Genomic DNA, 22393 nt, shown 5'->3' with positions numbered 1-22393 from the left:
TATGATATCGACAATTGGCGCCAAGTTAAATTCTGTTAATTCATTATTAATTTCTTATTGTACAGTAAAGAATATGCAAAAGTATGCAGATGACCATCGTTTTGGTATTCATTTTGGAATTTTTATATTACAATTATAAGATGATGGGGGTGGTGATGGGATTTTTTAAATATCTAGATGGTAAGATTTACAATTATTCTAGGTTAAGACCATGTTACGCATGTTGCAAAAATGTATAAACTGTTTATAAGAAGACATTTGCTATTACCAAATGTGTGATATCAGTACAAACTTATCTTTTTAAAAAAGGTAAAAGAGGCGCTAAGAATATACGTGTTTCTCAAATAAAACCTAAGTCTCCAACCCAATTAATAGTAGTTTTAATTCTTCTTCAAGAATATTCTTACCAAGTGATACTATCTTTGTTATTTACTGAACTCTAATGATACGTATCATTTGTATAAAAAAGATCAGTACAAACTTCGATGCGATCAGTGCGAACATTTGGGACTCTCTAGTTTTCTCTCTCGCACAGATGTTGGCTTCATGTCTGATATATGGGTGGCATAGGCAATTCCTCTTCCAGTAATATATGTTCTAAGGTTCCATCTCATTCTCTCCTCTTCCCCTCCTGCCAAGGGACGTCCGACTTTCCACGCTAAGCAAGATCCACCTTACTTCCCTTTGTCTCAAGCAAGGAAGGGTAGATAAGGATAATTTTTAGTATTGTATAATATTGAGGGAATATATAATAATAATTAGGGAAAAAATCTTTTTACATATAGCCAACAGATGGAGATTTGGTCGTACCACTATTATGTGACATATAGGTTATTTGTCGTTGGAAAGGTTCTATTTCACATTTTGAAATAGATTGATCACAGATTTGAACGATACTGACACATTCAATCAAATTTGAAAATGAGTGAAAATTAGGAACATTTCTGACACATTTTACTTTTTTATTATAAAAAAGGAAAGCACGCTGCGCAAGCCGTAGAAAAAATTTGTAGTGTTATGGAGAGGATGCTCTAACTAGACAAACAGCAGCGAATTGGTTTCGCCGATTTCGAGATGGAAATTTCGATGTCAAAGATGCACATCGTTCTAGTCGTCCTACGGTGGAAAATGTCGATGAAATCTTACAAAAATTGAAGAAAATCGTCATGTGAGCAGCTATGACATAGCTAAGGAGCTAAATATTGATCGTAAAACCGGCACTTGCGTGAGGCTAGATATACAAAGAAGCTCGATGTTTGGGTGCTATTTGATTTAACGATAAAAAATTTAATGGATCGAATTTCCATTTGCGAATCGCTGCTGAAACGAAACGAAATTAAACCTTTTCTGAAAAGATTGATAACGAGCGAAAAATTGATAACATGTGATAATAATATTCGAAAGAAATCGAAATGAGGTGAGGCACCACAAACAATCGCAAAGTCCAGATTGACGCCAAAGAAAGTGATGCTGTGTCTAGTGGAAAGGAGTCGTCCATGAACTGCTGCCGCCAGGCAAAACGATTGATTCTGATCTCTACTATCAACAATTAATGCGATTGAAGTAATCCATTCAGGAAAAGCGGCCAGAATGGATCAATAGAAAAGGCGTTGCGTTCCATTATGACAACGCTAGACCACACACGTCTTTGATAACTCGACAAAAATTGAGAGAGCTTGGCTGGAAAGTTTTGATGCATTTCACCGTATAATCCTGACTTTGCAGAACTCCGTTCAATTACCATTTGTTTCGGTCTTTGCAGAACTCCCTTAATGGAGTAAACTTGACTTTAAGAGAAGTCTGCGAAAATTATTTATTTCGGTTTTTTTACTGAGAAATCATAGAGTGATTCTACACAAGTTCTACACCGATGCGATGGAATAATGCTTCTACCCAAAAAATGGTAAAATATCGATCAAAACGGCACATATTTGATTTAATAAAAGATTAGTAAACAATTTAAAAAATATGTTTCAATTATGCTCCAACTTGTAAAAAGACTTTTTCCCTAACCCAATATATATATATATAACAGAAATGAGACGTTATTTTTTCAAACTTTTTTGTTAATAACTTTTTCATGGTCATTGGATGGTGGTCCCTTATATTGTATAATTACCATCGTACGCCCTTATGGAACTCACTTCGCGTGGAAAATCGAGCGCTATGAAGAGGACCTCGCGGGGACCTCGCTTCGCTTAAAAAGTCGGTCGCCCCTCCTAGGCAGAGGAATGATGGAATAGATCTCGCTTTGGAAAGTCAAAAAACTGGAAAATCGAAAATCCATGTCGTCCCCTACATATTATAGAACTTCAATTTGTTATATCTCCTAAACCAATGCCGTCCCTCACTTAATTCTTGTGAAGAATCACTCAGGACATTATCCCCTATATCCAATATATCTAAAGGATAATTCAAATCAGTGAGGCGTAACCTGAAATGCATATTCATAATGCCTAGTTTTAAAATATTATGAGTTTAACAAAAATTTTGTTTAACAGATTGTTCTATTATTATGTTTAAATATCTATGTGAAGTTTGGGTACAAATCTGTAATTGGTTTAAAAGTTGTTTGAGTTTTTTGTATGTCTTGACTTCTATGTAAAATCACGTTTTACAATACTTATTTACACTTATATAAGCATGTAATATTAAGAATTAAATCAAATTTTATATATGTACCAATAAAACATAAATATTTGTGCAAAATTTTATTTGAATTTGTATTCACTTGATGGTTTAGAAATTATTAACCGAAAATTGTAGCAAAATATGGCCATTTTTTTGCATGAATCTTTATAAGTTAAATTATTTTCTGTTGTTTTTTGCAGTTGGTTTTAGGACGTATTTATAGGATAATATCAAAATTTTTTGAATATTGGCTGATATTAGCTATTTTCGACTGATTATTTGACTGATACTTTTAGCCGATATTGTATAGATAAAACATCCTTAAATTAACACAATGTCCTCAAACCTTTCCACTGTTTGTGTACACGCATATACATGTGTATATATGTATATATAGGTATATATATATGTGTGTGTGTGTTTGTGTGTATGTGTGCGCGTGCGTGCGCGCAGTGTCCAATTTTACTTTGACACCGAAATATCTCGAAAATTATAAAAGATACGGAAAAATATTTTAGACAAAAGTTATAGGATTTGAAAATACCTATTTACTAATCATATCCGTTTGACATTTGGTGGCATTGCTAAGATCAGGATCAAGGTTACTTCGAATTTTTAAAATTGAACTCCCTAGATTTTATTGCATATTTTTATAGCTCTTCCTGAGATCTTTCCAAAACACTATAATTTAATTCACTTTGGTTCAGCCGTTTTGAAATTATCGAGATTTATAAGTAAGATGTCCAGCCAACGAAGATTAATGGTTGATCCAGCTAATGAAGGCAAGATCGAATGATGACCCTAAACTCCTAGCAATTTTAGGCACGGTTCATTTCAATCCACCCGTTGGTACTCGATAAAAAAAACATGAATTAGGAATCCCTATCCACGGCTCCTTGAATGTTACAATCCGTATAATATCACATCGATTTGGTATAGGAATTGAGCGAAGATGATTGCAGAATGAGATCAGTAAATTAGATGGTAAAATATGGCATAGTATTTTTAATTGACTACAGCAGCCAATTTTTGGTTGCATTAGCCTATCCGCAATGTCAGTATAGGATTTCGATAGACTAACACAACCAAAAATTGGCTATTGCAACCAATTAAAAATGCTATGCCATATTTGACCGTCTAATTTGCTGCAGCAGCCAATCTTTTTTTCAGTGTAGAAATTAAATATTTATGACGGTCGAAGCTGGATCTTTAATGCTTAAATAATTCAATGTGAATTATATATATGTACATGCATATATATCATATTCATAGTCATTCGAACTGCGCGCTAAATTGGTTTTCCGGACTTATAAACGCAATTAAACTATTGTAACAATATCACGAATTAAATTAAATTGACAAGCAATTTTTAATAATATGTAATTTGATGTTCAATCATGCATCATATTAGAAAGATGTTAATGTGCTGAAAAACTGTAAATAAATTTATTGCGAAAAATATTACCTTGGCCGGGAGTCAAATCCGGATCTCTTGTATTCTGTACGAGCGTCCTAAATTAATGGTACCTTTTTATGTTCCCATCCGAACCATACAACTTTTGTTTGAAACATTTTTCCGTATCTGCCACAGTTTTCGAGAAATCTTAATGCATTGTTTAAAATGGGACACCCTGTATAATTCACATTGAATTATTTAAGCATTAAAGATCCAGCTTGAATCGTTATTTAATTTCTAGTAATGAAAAATAACTTTATTACAATGTTTTGAAAAGCTCTTGACATTAGCTATTAGATTCTGGAATAAAAATAGGGTGTCTAATTTAAAAAAAATCGATGTGACTTTGACCTGACATTGATGACTCAAGATCAATCATTAAATAGATCTTTTAAAACCCTACAATTTTTGTCTAAAACATTTTTCTCAAAAATGCGTACTTTCCGAGATATTCAGCCTGCCCGGGACTTTTGGCGGGCACTGTATATGTACATTGCCGCTAAAGGATAACAGTTGTCATGAAATTCCAGGTACGTGAACGTTTGCGCGTGGCCCTCGAAAGAAATACAAGTCTCGAGGAGGAACTAGCCCATACCAAAGAGGAAGTGAGTTGTATTGAACTTTGTTAATTGAAGTATGAAAATATTGTAAATATTTCCTTAATAAAAGATGTCTGTTATCTGAAAATATTAAGAAAACCTAGAATTCTTAGAGAATTTTTTTTTGCTTGAAGAAGTTAGAAAATTTGTAAAGAAATTTTCTATATAAATATATAGATATTATTTTACCTTTTATATTCTTTCATTTTTACTTGGGATACAAGGAGTATACCCACGGGTATAGGGTTTCTGTCTTAGAGAATCTCTGATAAATTCATTTAGAGTATAATGAAATTTATCGCCCAATATCAAATTCCACTTTCTTATCGGTAAGGAAAGTTGAAAAAGTCATGTTTGAAGTTTTACGTAATGACGACGCGGTGTCGAGACAGGCAGAGAGCGAGCGAGACAGTGAGAGTGGAGGGGGAAAGCCGCTGACGTGCCCGGGGTCGAGTAGTAATAGTCAAGATTGGTCGGAAGTAAAACTTCAAAAATGATTTTTTAACTTTCCTTGTCGATAAGAAGGTGGAATTTGGTATTGGGTGATAGATTTCATCATACTCTAAATGAGTTTATAGGTTTCAGGGATTCCATCTCTAGGGCAGAAACCTTCCTATACCGTAGGCATTCACCTTCCATTCTTACTTTCTAAAAGTAAACCAACAAAAAATGTCAGTAGTATAAACAGTAAAATATAATTTCATTAATAATCTAGGAGTATTTAATTAAAAAAAATAATATAGGAGTATTTCACTGGAGATTCAGTATAAACAATCACGCTTTGCTTTTCCATCTTATATCTCATTGATTACACAGGTCTACAAAAAAGGGGGTCTTGGATGTTGTCGGGAAGCTGTGGGTCATTTCCGAAGTAATTTTCTGCGTAGAATCCGAATCTGAAACCAGAATTGGCCCATCACGTCAGGATTTTGAGATATTAGGGGATATATACTCGAAAAATGCGTTTTTATGCTACTTTAGAGGTTATGTACAGGACGCAACCAATTTTTTGGGTCTTTTGTGCTATTTGCATCATTTAGTAATATTCTTACCCTTCAAAATGAGATATTGATCGACTACCTACGATTTTTTTTCGCCAAGTTACGGGCATTTTAACCCACTTGCGTAACCGTTTTTCCCGTCTTTTTCGTTCCTGTTCTTAACAAACGTGAAACGACCACAAATATAACAAAAACTGTTAGGATCATTTAAACACTTACGCGGGGCCATTGTTAAGACAGCAAACAGTCACAATTGTGACTGTTTATATATTAGGACCTTGAATAACGGACAGCGCGTCTTGTGCGCTGCGGCTCTGAGTGCAAGGCGTCTACCAACTTTAAACAAATCATTAGTTTTAAACTTATTAATGCAATGAAAATGAAACTTTCCAGAACATTTGTTCATATCCGAATGAACAACTTTCTCGCTGAAAGTTTTAGGATGCTCGAAATTCGCTCGATAAACGAAGCACCTGAATGCATAAAAAAGGATATTTTGCAGGTGTGTATAAAAAAAATAATAAGTTGTTTGTTTATTGACAAATATCGGTTTTTCTTTCTTCACTAGACGTGGAAAACTCTAATGATCATAACTTCGAAAATAGCAAAAAAACGCATTTTTCGAGTATATATCCTCAAATATCTCAAAATCCTGACGTGATAGGCCAATTCTGATTTCAGATTCGGATTCTACGCAGAAAATTACGTCGGAAATGACCCACAGCTTCCCAACAACAAAACCTTGTTGACCTGTGTTATGGTAGTGAAAATAAAATTTAACTGTGAAATCAGTAATTTATAAAATAACAATTGTATAATTGATATAATTTATAATTAAATTATAGTATACATTATTATATTAAACCAGGACTCGGCACGATTTACACTTCTCGGCCGATTTTCGACTCGGCTCCGTCTTCTACTACTCTTTTCACCTCATCACCTCGTGCGCAGTCCAAATGCCGCTCGACATTTAGAAGCGTATAATATAAGATAGAATGAAGATAGAGTGAAACGTAAGATAGAATGAAGCAAACCGTAAGCGCTTGTCTTAGTTATGTAATGAATGAAAAAAAAAATAGAATAAAGTTTACAGCGCCCAAAGCGGGTGGACCTCATGTCTACGAGCGTCATACGCTCCTAAACGTCGAGCGGTATTTGGATTGCGCGCGGGATGATGAGGTGAGAAGAGTAACGGAAGACGGGGCCGAGTCGAAAATCGGCCGAGAAGTGCAAATCGTGCCGAGCCCTGTATTAAACTGATATTTAAAAAATGAGATAATAAAAGGAAGATGTTAAAAAGTGGCCGATTTCTGCCCAAAAAGGTGTAAGTAAACGGAATAGTGGTTTTTTTTATCGATTTGACCTCTTGAATACGATAATGTTAATAAAAAGTTCGGGATCGGTAGGGAACGCCTTGAAAATTGAACATGAATATATAGTATTTAAAGAAATTTCAATATTCTTGTTTACTTTTCAAAGTGTTCCCCGAATGTCACAAACTTTTTAATAATTTATCATGTTCAGGAGATCAAAATCTATATAAAATACTATTTCTTTCACTTATATTATTTGGGACAAAAGTCGGACGTTTTTTAATATCCTTCAAAAAGGGCAGATTTTTGCCCAAGATGTATTATAAATAAAAGAAATAGTGTTTTTTGTTGATTTTAACCTCGTGAATATGATAAAATTATTAAAAAGTTCGTGGCATGTGGGGAACACCTTGAAAAGTAAACAAGAATATTAAAATTTCTTTAAATATATCATGTTGTAACGTGACGAATTAATTTATTGGTAGATGAGATTACATCAAAGTTAATTCAAAAGTTCATGTGCTTTCGCTAAATCGTGATTACATAAATTAGTTGTCTTATAAGTCTTAATAAGTCTAATTTTCGTATATATAACTAATCATTACAATATCTTCGAAATTAAGAGTTAGATTTTTCCTCGCAGAGGATTTGTCGTTTATAAGATTCTGACGTTATTCGCTCGAAATCGTACAAACTCTTTCACGATCAATCGCTTACATTTTTGATATCTTAACGGCTCGATCAACCGAAACTCTAATGCCCGATTCAGTGGGCCTACTTATCTGATCGACTAGAAGAATGAGTGACGACGGTCGCACAGCGATGCTGGCTCCCTTTTGGACGTGAGCCTCCTCGAATGATCCTTTGTCTGCTCCAATCAGAGATCTATCTCCTCAGGTTGAAGTCACTCCCGGATGCCCTTATTCCGAAACCAAAGGTCTCGCTCCGTTAACTTTTACTGGGCTATCGTTACTCCGGGATGTATTGTGCTGTGGTCCAATAAATCTGTGTTGTGACTGTAGTCGCAACTGGTGGCACAACTTTGTTGCGTTTTAAATAAAAATTATAACTTTATTATAAATATTAAAAAATTATAACTTTAATAAGTACTATAAATAATAAGTACTGTATTTCTTACATAATAAATAAATAAATAAATAATTGATTGCGCGATATCATCTGAAAATAAAGACAAATGTAAATAGTAATATGCTTTGCGTGCAGTTATAATAGTTGCGAGCGTTCTATTATTCCAAATATTGCACAATTACGTGATAGTTAAATAGTATTATTAAACTTAAAGAATAATTTACTGATCAAGCGAATACATTTGTAACAGTGATTAAAAATAAAATAAAATATTTGATTATACTCTCAATATTTTGTAGATAATTGTTTTAAAAATAAATAAAGAATTTGTAAAAGAATCTGTGAAACACTGTTTCTAAGATGTTATCGCGCGCACACGCACGCACGCACATCGTTAACATCTTAGAAACAGTTTCACAGATTCTTTTACAAATTCTTTATTTTCAGATGATATTGTGCAATCAATTATTTATTTATTTATTACGTAAGAAATACAGTCAGTACTTATTATTTTATTAACTTTTCATTATTTAAACAACACAATACGGAAGAAAGCCAAATGCCGGTATTGTTCACAGTTGAGTCTTATTATTTAAGATTATCTTAAGTACAGTATTAAGATGTCATAAACTAATCATAACTGAGTCATACAAACGTCTTGAAAGATATTACTTATTAATACTAGTCACGGACTAGATACACGCCAGTGAGGCGCGCGCACCTGCCCTGAGCGCCACATAGATCAGAGCGCTTATTCATTAACTTTAACACGCTCTCTTGCAAAAACTACTTGTCGCACGCAATTTTGCTGAAGGAAAAAGTTGTTTACTTTAGCATAAAGTATCACGTTTTGTACTCCGAATTCGCGAATTCGGAGCACACTCTGTATATTACCTTCTTTTTCATCAATCTTCAACCAAAATTCAAAAAGCCCTTTATTTTCACCTTTCCATAATCCTGAACTTTTTGCCATTTAAAACTTCTTAAGCGTTATTTTAGATAATCATTGTTCAAAGAAATGAAGGAAAGCTTATTGACTAATGTTGATTATTGAATTTTCTTGTTTATTTTGTACCGGCTTTTTTCTTTTATATAGAACATTAAAGTTGACTTCATTAGGCGAGAAAATGGAAGTAATCCACATGTTCTAAATCCATTTTTAATCATTATAGAAAGATCCATTGAATTAAGAGTATTTTTTATTAATGGAGCGAATGACTCTTTCCTTAGACGTTCTCCACTATTTCTCAATCTCTAATTATTGACTGTATTTTTTCACGCAGTGGAAAATCCTTTTTAAGGGATGAAATATTGCAACATCCAATGGTTGTAAAATATGTGTAGAATTTGGATGGAGAGCAATCAACTCATCTGCTTTTCGCGACAGAAATTGCTCAATGGTAATGTCAAATGGGATGAATGACCATCTACGAACAATACAACAGCGAAAACAATTTCATTCTTCTTGAGCCATGGATAGAAAATGTTACAGATGTACTCATAAAAGATTTCAATTGTCATCTAACCATTATCAGATGTTCTTACACACCATTCTTTCGGAACATTTTGCGTTATACTACTTAGGCAATACCTAGGCATTTTTGGACTTTGTGCCCATTAAGACATTTGTTCAGGACAATAAGGAGGACAATATACTAAATTTTCAGACAATTTCACCGAGAGCCAAAACCCATAAGGTTGGTGCGGGGTCTTTTGCAGGCTTTAAAGTGCTCCCCTAATTTTTTTGTATAATGCATTTATTACACTTCAACTGACTCATTTTGTATAATCCTCATTACATTCTAATTTATTTTGTATTTCAATTCATATAAATACGGTATACGTTTTATTTAAACAATAAGTTTCCGACATAATAGAATCCTATGTTATTTAAATTGAAATTGAATTAATATGACATACCTAGAATACATACAAACAATTATCAATTTAAATCTAGAAAAATTGTATATTCTGAACTAGTTTAAATTATACTGTATACATACACTGTTGAATAAACGGCTACGTACAACAACGCCCCTGATAGTAAAGCCTGATAGCAAAGACAGATTTTAAGAGCCTATTATCAATTTTCGATTGCAGAAAGGCAACAAATTGTACACAGTTTGTATTACCTGACATTGCCAGAAAATTGCTGTCAGGAATATGACAAAGCCTGCTAGACATACCAGCAGATTGGTAGCAGAAACCGAACAAATAACCTGACAGCAGATTGAGAGCAGATTGAGAGCAGAATTTAATTCGAGCAAACTGTGTTCGGTTTCTGCTACCAATCTGCTGTCAACAGGCTTTGTCGACAAATCCATAGCCAAATGCGGACACAGGTGGCTATAGTTTTGTAGTCAAAATCTGATAAGTTTGCTGAAATTTGGCCCAAAATTGCTAACATTTTGCTATCAGAGACATAACCGTGATCTTCATGTGCCTGTCTCTGTACTAGCTAGCACTTCTTTTGTTTATGCACGCACAACAGATATTATTTGACATCGCAATCAATACAAAATCAGCACTATTGATTTATAAATACTGATTTTACTGTAAAAATTTATTTTCATCGATCACAATCAGTGATATAAAATGGAGGAGCAAAGTGTGAGTACTTACGCTGAAGATCAGTGGAATATTTCTGGATTGTCAGAGAAAAATCCTATTTTACTGTTTACATTCTTGATATTTTTACTGGATTATTTTTAGAAAGGTGACACTGAAAATATTGAGGTTTTTATCTCTCATTATATACAAAATTTTAAAGTTCTAGATGTTAAAAATCTTGGTAATTATGGAGTATAGGGGAAGCCGCCCAGATCGCTTTGACCTTGACATATGTTGTCAAGGTCATGACTCTGAGTGACCTCCACCGGGTTTTAGGTGGTACTCGCTGTCCGTTAAAAAGTAATTAACAAAAGAAGTTCAACTATATAATACGAAAATTACCTGCTTTAAAATATGTTTGATAGTCATGCACTGTAGGAGACGCCGCGCCGACAACTACGACTTTGACATATGTGGTCAAGGTCATGACCCTGAAAGACTTCCAATAAGTTTTAGGTGGCTTCCACCCTCGACTCTCGTCCCCCCTTCCCTCCTGCAAAGAGGCGCACGACTTTCACCTTCGACTCTCACCTCATCTCCCCCCCTGCAAACAGTACAATTATGGAAGTCGTGCGCTCCTTGGCAGGAAGGGAGGGGTGGTGAGAGTCACTTCGCGTGGAAAGTAGAAACCCACGTGCAACAGTACAATCACAGAAGTCATACGCCCCTTAGCAGGGGGGAGGGGAAGTAAGAGTCGCTTCGCGTCGAAAATTGAAATGTGCAACAGTACAATCATAGATTTCGTTATAGCAGAAATGAGACGTTATTTTTTAAACTTCTTTTGTTAATTACTTTTTAACTGACAGCGAGCGCCACCTAAAACTTGATGGAGGTCACTCAGGGTCATGACCTTGACAACATATGTCAAGGTCAAAGCGATCTGGGCGGCCTCCCCTATACTCCGTAATTACCAAAATCTTAATATTCTAAGCATAAATAAAAAATAACACACAAGGCTTACAGCAAACAATTAAAGGAATTAATTATAAATAATTCAATTTATTGTCTCAACTTATAACTTGAATACTGGTATACTTAGGTATTCATAGTCAATTCTTGTATTTAAGACTTAAGTACAGTCTTAGGATATCAACAAACCAATCAGTGTATTAGCATCTTAAAATATTACTTAAGATAATCTTGAAATAAGAACGAATTGTGAATACGTGCCTTAACCTGATATATCATGTGTCGGTCGACAAACTTTTTAAGCATATTGATTGGCCGTAGGACAGAAAAATCCAAGAATCTTTCTATTCTGCAGCTAATTAACAAGTTTGAAAATCCTTATTGATCGATACATGAAATAGGCTTAGTCTTCTTCAATTAATTCTTAATATTTCTTATTTTTAATACATCTTATTGAAAATAAAATTATAATTACAATAATTATAATAGGACTCTCGAATTTTAAACAATATAAAAATAAATAGAGTATACTAATGAGAGTCAGCAATGATAAACGGTGCAATTACTTAGTGAATAATCAATACTCAGAAATTGGATTGATGTCTTTTTTATTTGAACATTTCAACTCTCTTTGGAGTCCTTCTTAGCAAGAAAAATACAAGAATAAATAGCTCACATGTCCATAATGCTTAAGTCACTCTTAAATATTGACAAAGCTGAAGCGTTGTTAATATGACATTTTTAGAAAAAATCTCATTAGAGAGTGATAGATGAGTAAATAAATTTAAATGACTTACCATCATGTGGAACATGAAGCGTGTCATGAAGCTTTGTTACATTAATTGACTTAAAACGTAGATGTGTTAAATTCAGATATAAAGATCACACATTTTTAAATACACGTTCGTGTACGACGACGTGTCGCTCAGATATGAAATATTCTCGAAACAAGGGGTCACACAGTAAAAACATTAAGGCAAATTCGTAATTATTAAGAGACAAATCACATGTAAAATTGTTGTTACGTCAATCTGATAAGAAACGCAATAAATATTATATAGGAATTAAAATTGTAAAAAATTATTAAAAATTGTAAAATAAAGAATTACATAATAACAGAAAAAGAAAAAGAATAAAATTAGTATTGTTAAAATTATTACATTTTCGTCAACTAATAAAAATTTTTGCCAATTGAATTAATAAGCTATAAATATAATAGATACATAAATAAGTTATACCTATGCAGCGATGTTTGAAAATTTCTCCTGACTCATGTAATAACTTATTTGTTCTGTTAAATCAAATGAAGAACTATTATAATGCTTAAATATTGACAATGTATTTTCTTGCCAGAGTTATTACTCTAGGAATCCGAACATGTACGCCCAGCAACGAGAAATTATTGAAAAACGTTAAAAATTATTCATTGAAGCGATGAATCAAGTTTTTGAATTTTTTAATCCGTTTTCTATCCGTAATCCGCATGAATCAATAATTACGAATTTGCTTTCCGTATCTCACCCAATGTGCATAAAAACAAAACGTGCGGCCAATCCGGTTGAATCTGTAATTACATGTTAGTAATTTACTTTTGATATTTTACCCAATGTTCAATGTAATGAACGTGCGATTAATTCGTTTGAATTTAACGTACGGTATTGAAGAATTGTCTAACATGGCGGGAGACCCACTAACTGCTAGTCACCGATCTCGGCAAGTGATATAGATGACTCGTCGTTGAAAAACACATATCGAGGTGATATACGTAAGTCGCTGCCTCCCAAACAAAAACTCCGGTGTGATATACAGAGTGTGTAACATTGCAGATCTATGGCGACAAGGCAATTTCTAGACATAATCTTGGCCACGATAGTGCAGGTTATATCCGAGAGTCACCTTGTCGCCGTGAATCCATAATGTTGTATACTCTGAGTATAATACTAGGGCTCATTCGGGAAGAAACGATTCATATATCTGTTATCATCTCGGTTCATGCCTTCCAACGATAAATCTGCACTTTCTGGGATAGCAGACTAGCATTTCATTTCTGAATCTATATAAATCCAGTAGAGTTAATATTATTATATTTATCTATACGTATTTAGAAATGGATTCCGTGTATTCAGTCTCTCACTCTACAAAATTCAATATCTTTTTCGCGGCTAACGCGGATTTGAAAACTTGATTCACACGGATTTATCCAATCCAATTCGTTCTCGTTTGCTGGGCGTATAAACATCAAATGTGAAACGTTATGTGAAACGAGATTCACCCTTTACTGCTGAAATATGTACATACAATATATAAAATTAACAGATTCTGATAATTAACAAAACATGAGACAGATCAATGAGAGTACAACGCAGATCGCAACGCGCAATTAATTTAACAAATTATTAAATTGATACATACATTTTAAATTCTAAATACATAGTTTCAATTCATGTATGTTTATAAAATTTCAATTTATGTAAACATGCATAAATCGAAATTCTGTATTTAGAATTTAAAATGTATGTATCAATTTTATAATTTGTTTATTGTGCGTTGCAATCTGCATTATACTCTTATTGACCTGTCTTATGTTTTAAAATATGTACTTCGTGTTCAAAAATGATTTATCATTCATAAGAATTGTTTTGGTAATAACTTTTCAATAAACACTAAGCGGCGGAAAAAGTCAATGATTTTGACCTCTTTGAAGGTCAAGATTAAGGTCGATGTCTCGCGGAGGCCATTTGGGACTGACTGTGTAAAAGGAAAATAGTATCAAATTATTTATAACTAGTTCCTTTAATTGCTCATTATACTGTATAATGAGCGACAGCATTTTTTGCACATAAAAAAATCGAATGTCTGTGAAAGTTGAGATGAAATCTAGTACCAGTATACGTTTCGTTTGGCGATATCAAATCATTTGTGTTTTTTGTGCATGTTTGAAGTTTAGAGGAGGTCATTTCGTCTGCGGCGCAAGATGAAATTTTGCGTTTGTCTGAAAATTATGTATTTTCATGTAAAATTGATCGCTGAATGAGAAAACAATCAAATTAAATTGGTGTAAAGCAAAATGGTGAAAAAATATATTTTTAGTCGAAAATTGCTCAAATTTCTACTTTTCTCGGCCTTTCTATGATTTTCTTTGTGAATATTGATGGGAAAATGTATTTTGCATGACTGATTTACTTAAAAGCAACATTTATTATTCATTTTTCTAACAAAGTAAACGAAATTAAATTTAAAGCTATTAAAGTTAAGTAAAGTTAAGAAATTTATTAACTGAATGTACAAAAAAACATTATTTCATGAGAAAATACAAGCGTTTGCTTTGGTGTTTATGTTGGTCTCGTTACGTGTCACGGCAAACCGACTAACGGTATTCGCTAATCATTTGGCGAGAGTCTTTTTCTTTGAAGCGTTATTCGATTGTAGCAATATTTTGATGCAAACGATCGTCGTACTCGTTACTAAAATCGTTCAAGTTGTCAAAAAAGAAATCCAAATGATTTTGCAAAAAGTGAATTATCAACGACATGTTGACTTCTATTTTACGAAATGAAGCAATCATTTCGGCTACAATTTCTTTATAATTTTGAGCTCTGTTCTTGCCCAAAAAATTGATAATAATCGCGTCTACAGCTTTCCATAATTTGTAAGTGTTATAAGTCTGAATTAAACTGCGGTCTTATACGCAGCTAACTTCAAGAGAAATGCGTTATGACCGCTTTTGTATTATAGAAAGGTCGAAAATTTTGAGCAATTATCAATTAAAAATACACATTTTCACCACTTTGCTTTATTTCAATTGCTTTAATTTTATCATTTTTTTATTTAGCGACTAATTTTATATGAAAATATATGTTTCGTCACGTATACGCCTGTATTATATTTTGTCTCTACTTTTACGGACAATTTAAGGTTTCTATGTGTGAAGAAAAAAAATTATTTTTGTTGCACGGTACGTGTTATAAGTCTTGTATATAGTTTATTACTTTCCAAATATACGAATTTAGTAACCAGATTTTTAATATTCTAATTATGACAATTTTATTTAAATATTATCTAATGTAAGTGTGGTTACAGTTCCAGCAATATAAAATAAGTGGACATCCAAAAGTATTAGACGATAGACCAAAAGAGAATGGACAAGCAGACGAAGGTCAGCAACAGAATAAGGTATAAAAAATTGTATCAACAATACGATATTAATCGAACCATATGCGCACCAACATTCACAGATACATACGCTTTTCATACTTCGCACCGATCATGGATAAGTGGAGGAGTTTAAAATCTGTCTGAAAATCGTAAAATGCATTTATGGAATTTTTTTCATTTTGCATGTTCATGTTTAGCATATGCATCCTCCTTTCCTTACTTGTTGACATTTCACTTGAAACTTAGTTTCATTATATTATTGAAATTTGTAACATTCTAGTTTGATCGAGAGCGTAAATTGAATCCGCGTTGTTGATATAATTAGTGTACAATTATATTTCTTCTGTAATATGTACATATCTACTTAAATACTAATGTTTTTTATCATTTAATTGTCATTAACATGGTTATCATATTAGCGCCATAATTTTATAATTGTATTATCGTTTTATCGAAACATTTTCCGTGTTTCATATCGTATAAGATATTAAAGACTGCATACGATTTAATGTAAAATTCTCATGAACATTTACGTAAATATGTTTCGTATCTTTCGTAACATTTAAACAGGTGCATTTTTATCTTAGATGATATATGAGGTTTGTTCGCGTCGCATGCTCCAACATGTTCCAATATGCTCCTACTATAGCTCTTACTCCAACGCATTTGATAAAGTAAATAGAAGCTATGGTAGGAGCATGTTGGAGCATGTTGGAGCTTGCGACGTGAACAAACCTATGAAGTATCGTGACACAAATAACTTTTTATTTGTCATTCATTGATTCGCTGCATCCACGAGAATGTATCTATCATAATCTTGCATGATAGTCGTACAGTCGCGTAGTCGTATAGTATAGATGTAGTTTTGGGAATTGCGCGGCGATGCAGGAGAGGCAATGCGAGCGAGGCATTCTGAATGTAGTGTTGTGATCGGGCAGAATGAGACTGAGCAGGCAGCAAGCCAACCGCAGCAGCAGCAATACCAGCAACATCAGTTGCAGCAGCAGCAGCAGCAGCAGCAACAGCAACAACAACAACAACAATCGGTACAAAAACCAGGTACAGAGAAGTCCACTGAAGTTGGCAGTAGATTGAGCAATGGGAGTCTCGATCCAGCTGAGCAGGACTCAGCAGTACGAGTAATAGATTTGCAAGCTACTCTCGACAAGCAGGTATGAATTAGTATTATATGGCGGAACGATAGAAAAATTCAACTATTAACACAGAACTCGACAGGTAGTTTTCTATCTCTGTGTATGTTGACTATATATATACATATATAAAAATCATGACTGATTCTTATAATTTTATTTCTGCAATATATTTTCCTCCAATTTTTAATCACACATAAATATGCACATGCGCGTATTTACGCACACGCATGCGTATCTATATGTACAATGTATATAATGTACACAAACAGAGTGAAGAAGAGAAAAAAGGGAAAGAAACAAAATGGGAAATAGAAGGGAAAAAAATCATTAAAAATACCTGATTCAATTTTTTATTTATTGAATACATAGATAATAAAATGTTAAAAACGAAAATTGCATTATTCGAAAGGACAATTCCCATACAGCACCGAAAGATGTTGCAGAAATCTTTCTTTGTAAGATTGTAAACGTTGCAGAATGTTGCTGCAACATTGCTGTAACATTGCAGCAACGGTAAAACGTTCACCTTAGAAATGTTGCAATGTAATATTGCAGCCATTACAATTTAATATGTAGGTACTCTTAAAGAGTTATAAAATAAATTAATCCATATATTATCGTGAAGAGGCTATCCGAGATTAGCTATTTAACGTGCGCTAGTTTAAATAATCATGTAAATATAATATAAAAAGGTTTTAACACTCAAACGTTTTGACCTTCAATAAGTCCTCTTCAGTGAAAGTATACAAATTAATTTTATAATAATATAAATTAATATTTAATTGAACCTATTTTACATCGATACTCCTTTTCTTAAACAACTCAATTCTCATTCAGATGTTCTCCATACAGTTTACAGTTCTGTGATATTAGTTCATAGATCTTATAAAAATATAGCAGAATCATCGACTGGGAATCTTGATTTGCAAATCTACATCAAGAACTATTTTCCTATTATAGTGTCAATGAATACTGTAAAATTTTTTCATTAAACCATGTAACCACAAATTAATAACTTAGAATCACCTCTGATATTACTTCAGTCGACCGATTCTCCAATTACAACTTCTATGTGTACAATTTTCTTTTAGCTGATAATTCCCAAATGACGACAATGGCTATATTTACACCGTGCGCTTAGTCTGCGACCTATAGGGACACCTATAGTATCGTAACAAGCGACATCTATCGTATCGTCGCGGACTATGCACAAAGTATAAACGTAGCCAATAATAACACTAGTTTACAGCAAAAAATTACTTTGGACCGGACTACATGTCTCTTATAGATTTTTGGATGCTGAAAACGATGCCGCAAGCGAAAAAATTCTAGCACGTCAGATTTCCAAGATAATTGAGGTTTAATATGTAAAAAATGGTTTTTTTTATCGATATTTGATATTTTTTTTATAAAGAAAGTGAACGTTATCTTGAAATTTCGATCATAAGTCTATCTTTAATCCTTCATAACATGGCTAAAAAGTAAGATATTGAAATTTAAAAAAATGCATTTTAGAGGGGATGAACAATACATTCATGACTTCTGATCGAATTTCAAGATAACGTTCACCTATATATATATTGTCTATTATGTGGAGTTTATGCCAGAAAATAACAATTTTCAATGCTGCTATCTTTTAAGAAGCCAAAATTGCATTCAAATTGCTAGAAATTTCCAAAGATTAAAGAATTAATTACAAATAAAATTAAAGATAATTGTAATATTTGAAAGTAAAGTAAGTCTTAAGGAATGTCCTTTCTATAATTAATAATCATTTTAAAACTGATGTAAACAGATAATGTTTACTTTCTTTGTTATTTTTAATTTACTTTTGATTTGGGCCTTATTATATTCATATGCATATAATAAGACCCAATGTCAGAGTTTAACAAAATTTTTTTTCGTTTATTTACACATATTCTATATAAACAATATATTTTTCTTTTGGGAGTGAATGAAATGAAGATTTGATTCTCACTTAGTTCATTTCAATATCCCCATAAATAAAATTAAAAAAAAAGTTAGGTTAGGTGGGACCTATTCGGCTCAAATAATTACGTACCTTAATTACGTACCTTAATTACGTAATAGATTATACATAATTATGTATATTTGTATAAAATGTTAAATGGTTATGCAGATTATTATATTATAAAAAATTACCGGAAAATACTTCGTAATGTCATTCTGATGAAAGATTTTTCATAAACACAATTACACTCGTCAACAAAATTATTGCATAGGTAAATTTATATCAAAATTTCTCATAAATTCAAATAAGCATAACTCCGCGAAAAATGGTAGCATTTAAAAGTTTTTTTTTCATTTTCAAGGGTAAAGTCTGTACTTTACGAAGCTTCCAATGGATTTTGAATCTATCCTTACATCTACCTGTCATCTTTTAAAAAATAAAGACCTATTTTTTTTTAATAAATTTGCATAGTTTGACGTACTCTACGGGGTTGAATAAATTTTTTTCGTAAATGTCATGATAACCATTATAAAGTATGGACTTTTCTCTTTCTTATAAATTAAAAAAAATTAAGCTTTGTATGATTTTTTTTCGAGGACATACAGTGTATCAAGCTTGCCTATGCAAGCTGTTTTATTCAATTACCGCCAGCATTAGCATTACCCGATGCGCACACGGGGAGGTTGCTGGTCCGATTTTGCGTGTGTGTTTTACGCGCGCGCGAGTGTGTGTGGGGATGGGGTGGAAGTATGTGGGAGTATATTCGCTCTTTAAAATTGTGTATTTCCGCCTCGTCTTCGGATAACCTTATGTAAACGTGCACGCATGTTGATGCAAGCTCTAATTGAAGCTTGCAGAATTTCCCACCATATTCGATGCATTGCTGCTTCCAGTTGCTGCAAATTGACGGTTCCTCTAATCTTCGTAGTCTTCTTCCTATCACATCCCATACATGTTCAATGGGATTCAAATCCGCGCTCTACGAGCCGCGAAGGACTGAAGCTTATGGCACATACAAAAACGTAAAGCAGTAAACAGTAAACAAATTGGCCAATCACAGTAGAGACCGTAAGGCCAGTAGCAAATTCAATGTTACGATATCCTTACTGCTTACGTCTTACGTTTTTGTATTTACCATGGGCTTTATGGGAGCTCGCGTAACTCGTGACAGTCGCGACTGAAATGTTCTAAGGTGCCCGTATGTTTTGTTCAAATCAACCCCTATCAGTCACATTGAAAAAATATCTTATTTTGTTTATCAGAATATCGATAAAAACCAAATATTTCATCCTTATTAGGTAGATCTGGATGTAAGAAAAAACACAGCACAACAAAATGTTAATTATTTAATGATTTAATTTTGAAATGTTTACGTGTGCGAGATAAAACGTTTAGTACGAAGGCATAAAAACACAAAACTAGATTAGATTAACAATTACAACCGCGACAGATACCATTTGACGGTTATCTGTGACTGTATTACCATTTCAAAAATTACAATTTGTTATTGCGCGCGCGCAGAAAAGAACAGTTCACTTTTAATTTGTAAAGTTCAAAGCTGCCTCTGCACAAAGCTGCCCCTCTCTCCCCTATGTATAGACATATAAGCTTCATAATCCTATGATGTATAATCTTCAATCCGATTCTTACTAATTTTATTTTCATTAATATATAAAAATGAGATAAATATGTAGTATAGGGGAGCACACTCTTCGATAACCTTGACCTTGACATATGTGATCAAGGCCATGACCCCGAGTGATCTTCAAAAGGTTTTAGCCCACGGTCCTTCGTTAAAAAGTTATTAAAAATGTTTGAAAAATCACGTATTATTTCTGCTATACATGCAATATTAAATACTATTCTACATAGGTTTTGACTTTCAACAGGAAGCGACCTTCACCCCTCCTCCTCCCTTGCAAAGGGGCACGACTCTCACCCTTGATTCTCGCCCCCTTCCCCCCTGCAAAGGGGCACACGACTCTCAAACAGGGACGAGGGGTGAGAGTCGCTTCGTGTTGAAAGTCAGAACCTATGTAGAATAATATTTAATATTGCATGCATAGCAGAAATAATACATTATTTTTCAAACTTTTTTTGTTAATAACTTTTTAATGAAGGACGACCGCAGGCTAAAACCTTTTGAAGGTCACTCGGAGTCATGACCTTGATCGCATACGTCAAGGTCAAGGTCATCGGAGAATGCTCCCTTAAACTGCATAATTATCAAAAATTATATATTGTTTCACTTACAAGAAGTTAGTTGCTAGTTGATTTCTACAATAATTTATACAATAACCATACCTATCATATTGCAGCTGATAGAAAATCGTTATTAAAAAATTATATAAATTCTGATATATGTATTTTCTATTTTTAATCCTATATAAATAACGATTACGTCCCTTACTTATTAGAACTGATAAATCCTTTATCGTGTCTTTCATATTACATCAGATAGAAAATCGTTATGTAAAATGTCAAATAAATTTTAATAGATTTCCTACCTTTAATTCTGTCTATAAAACAAATATGTTAATTACACATTGTAATTGATAAATGGTAAATGTAGTTATACCTTAGAGGTTACACCTCACCGATTTTAGTGTCTTTCAGATATGTTGTAGGGGGGAGTGTTCTGAGTGATACCCCACAAGAATTAAGTGGGGGCCGGCATTGCTTTAAGAGATATAATAAATTATGGGCGGTATTGCCCACAAAAAATTTAATTTAACCCATATTTCAGTATTGGGTGGTCCTCGTTTTGCATTGTAAAGTATATGAAAAGCAAGAACCATCCAACCCCCCCCCCCTACAAGGGCCGGCGTACTGCCTCCACGCATACATTCTCCAACGTGAAACAAAACTACCATTCGTTGTTATCATTAACACGACTTATTGTTAGAAATTCGTATAGTAGCATATTGAAAGCTGTTAACGAATTGCGAAAACTATGTTAATTGTATACAAAATGCTTGTGACTTTCTGACTTTATTTACATCTTTCAAGAGATTAATACGGCATATACAAACTTCACTATTTGTAATATACCTTTTATACTAATGTCATCTTCTACATATTATGGAATTTTTTGGAACATTTAATTTACTATATCTCCTAAATCAATACTGTCCCCCATTTAATTCTTGCGGGAAATTACTCAGGACATTCTCCCCTATCTAAAAGACACTAAAATCGGTAAAGTATAACCTAAAGTATACATTACATGATAATTTTTTCATCATATATTTTTTATCATACATTGAATCTGATAGAAAACATTTATGTAAAATATCAAATAAATTCCAAATGATACTTTATCGTCAATTCCATATATATAATGAATATGAGTATAAATACGATAAGTATTCTACTACTGTATACTTATACTAAAGAATTTCTATTGATCTAAAACGACTAAAACCAGATATTATAAAAATCGATTCAAAACGATAGCATCCAACTTATATCTAACTTCAAAAATACCTACGATAGTCTTTA

General features: G+C 33.1%; 1 protein-coding gene across 1 annotated transcript in view; it reads left to right on the top strand.

The window, feature by feature from the left end:
• Positions 1–22393, top strand: part of Liprin-alpha (PTPRF interacting protein alpha) — a 76731-nt gene that overhangs the window by 30420 nt on the left and 23918 nt on the right. Inside the window, exons 5-7 of the mRNA XM_018445567.1 lie at positions 4618–4692; positions 15692–15784; positions 16705–16938. Of these exons, the coding sequence (XP_018301069.1) occupies positions 4618–4692; positions 15692–15784; positions 16705–16938 (402 nt within the window). The remainder of the gene's footprint in view (positions 1–4617; positions 4693–15691; positions 15785–16704; positions 16939–22393) is intronic.

This window comes from Mycetomoellerius zeteki, unplaced genomic scaffold (genome assembly GCF_001594055.1).
Source record: "Mycetomoellerius zeteki isolate Tzet28-1 unplaced genomic scaffold, Tzet1.0 scaffold162, whole genome shotgun sequence".
In the NCBI taxonomy this organism is placed as follows: Eukaryota; Metazoa; Arthropoda; class Insecta; order Hymenoptera; family Formicidae; genus Mycetomoellerius; species Mycetomoellerius zeteki.
This window is presented reverse-complemented; position numbering and strand designations above follow the sequence as displayed.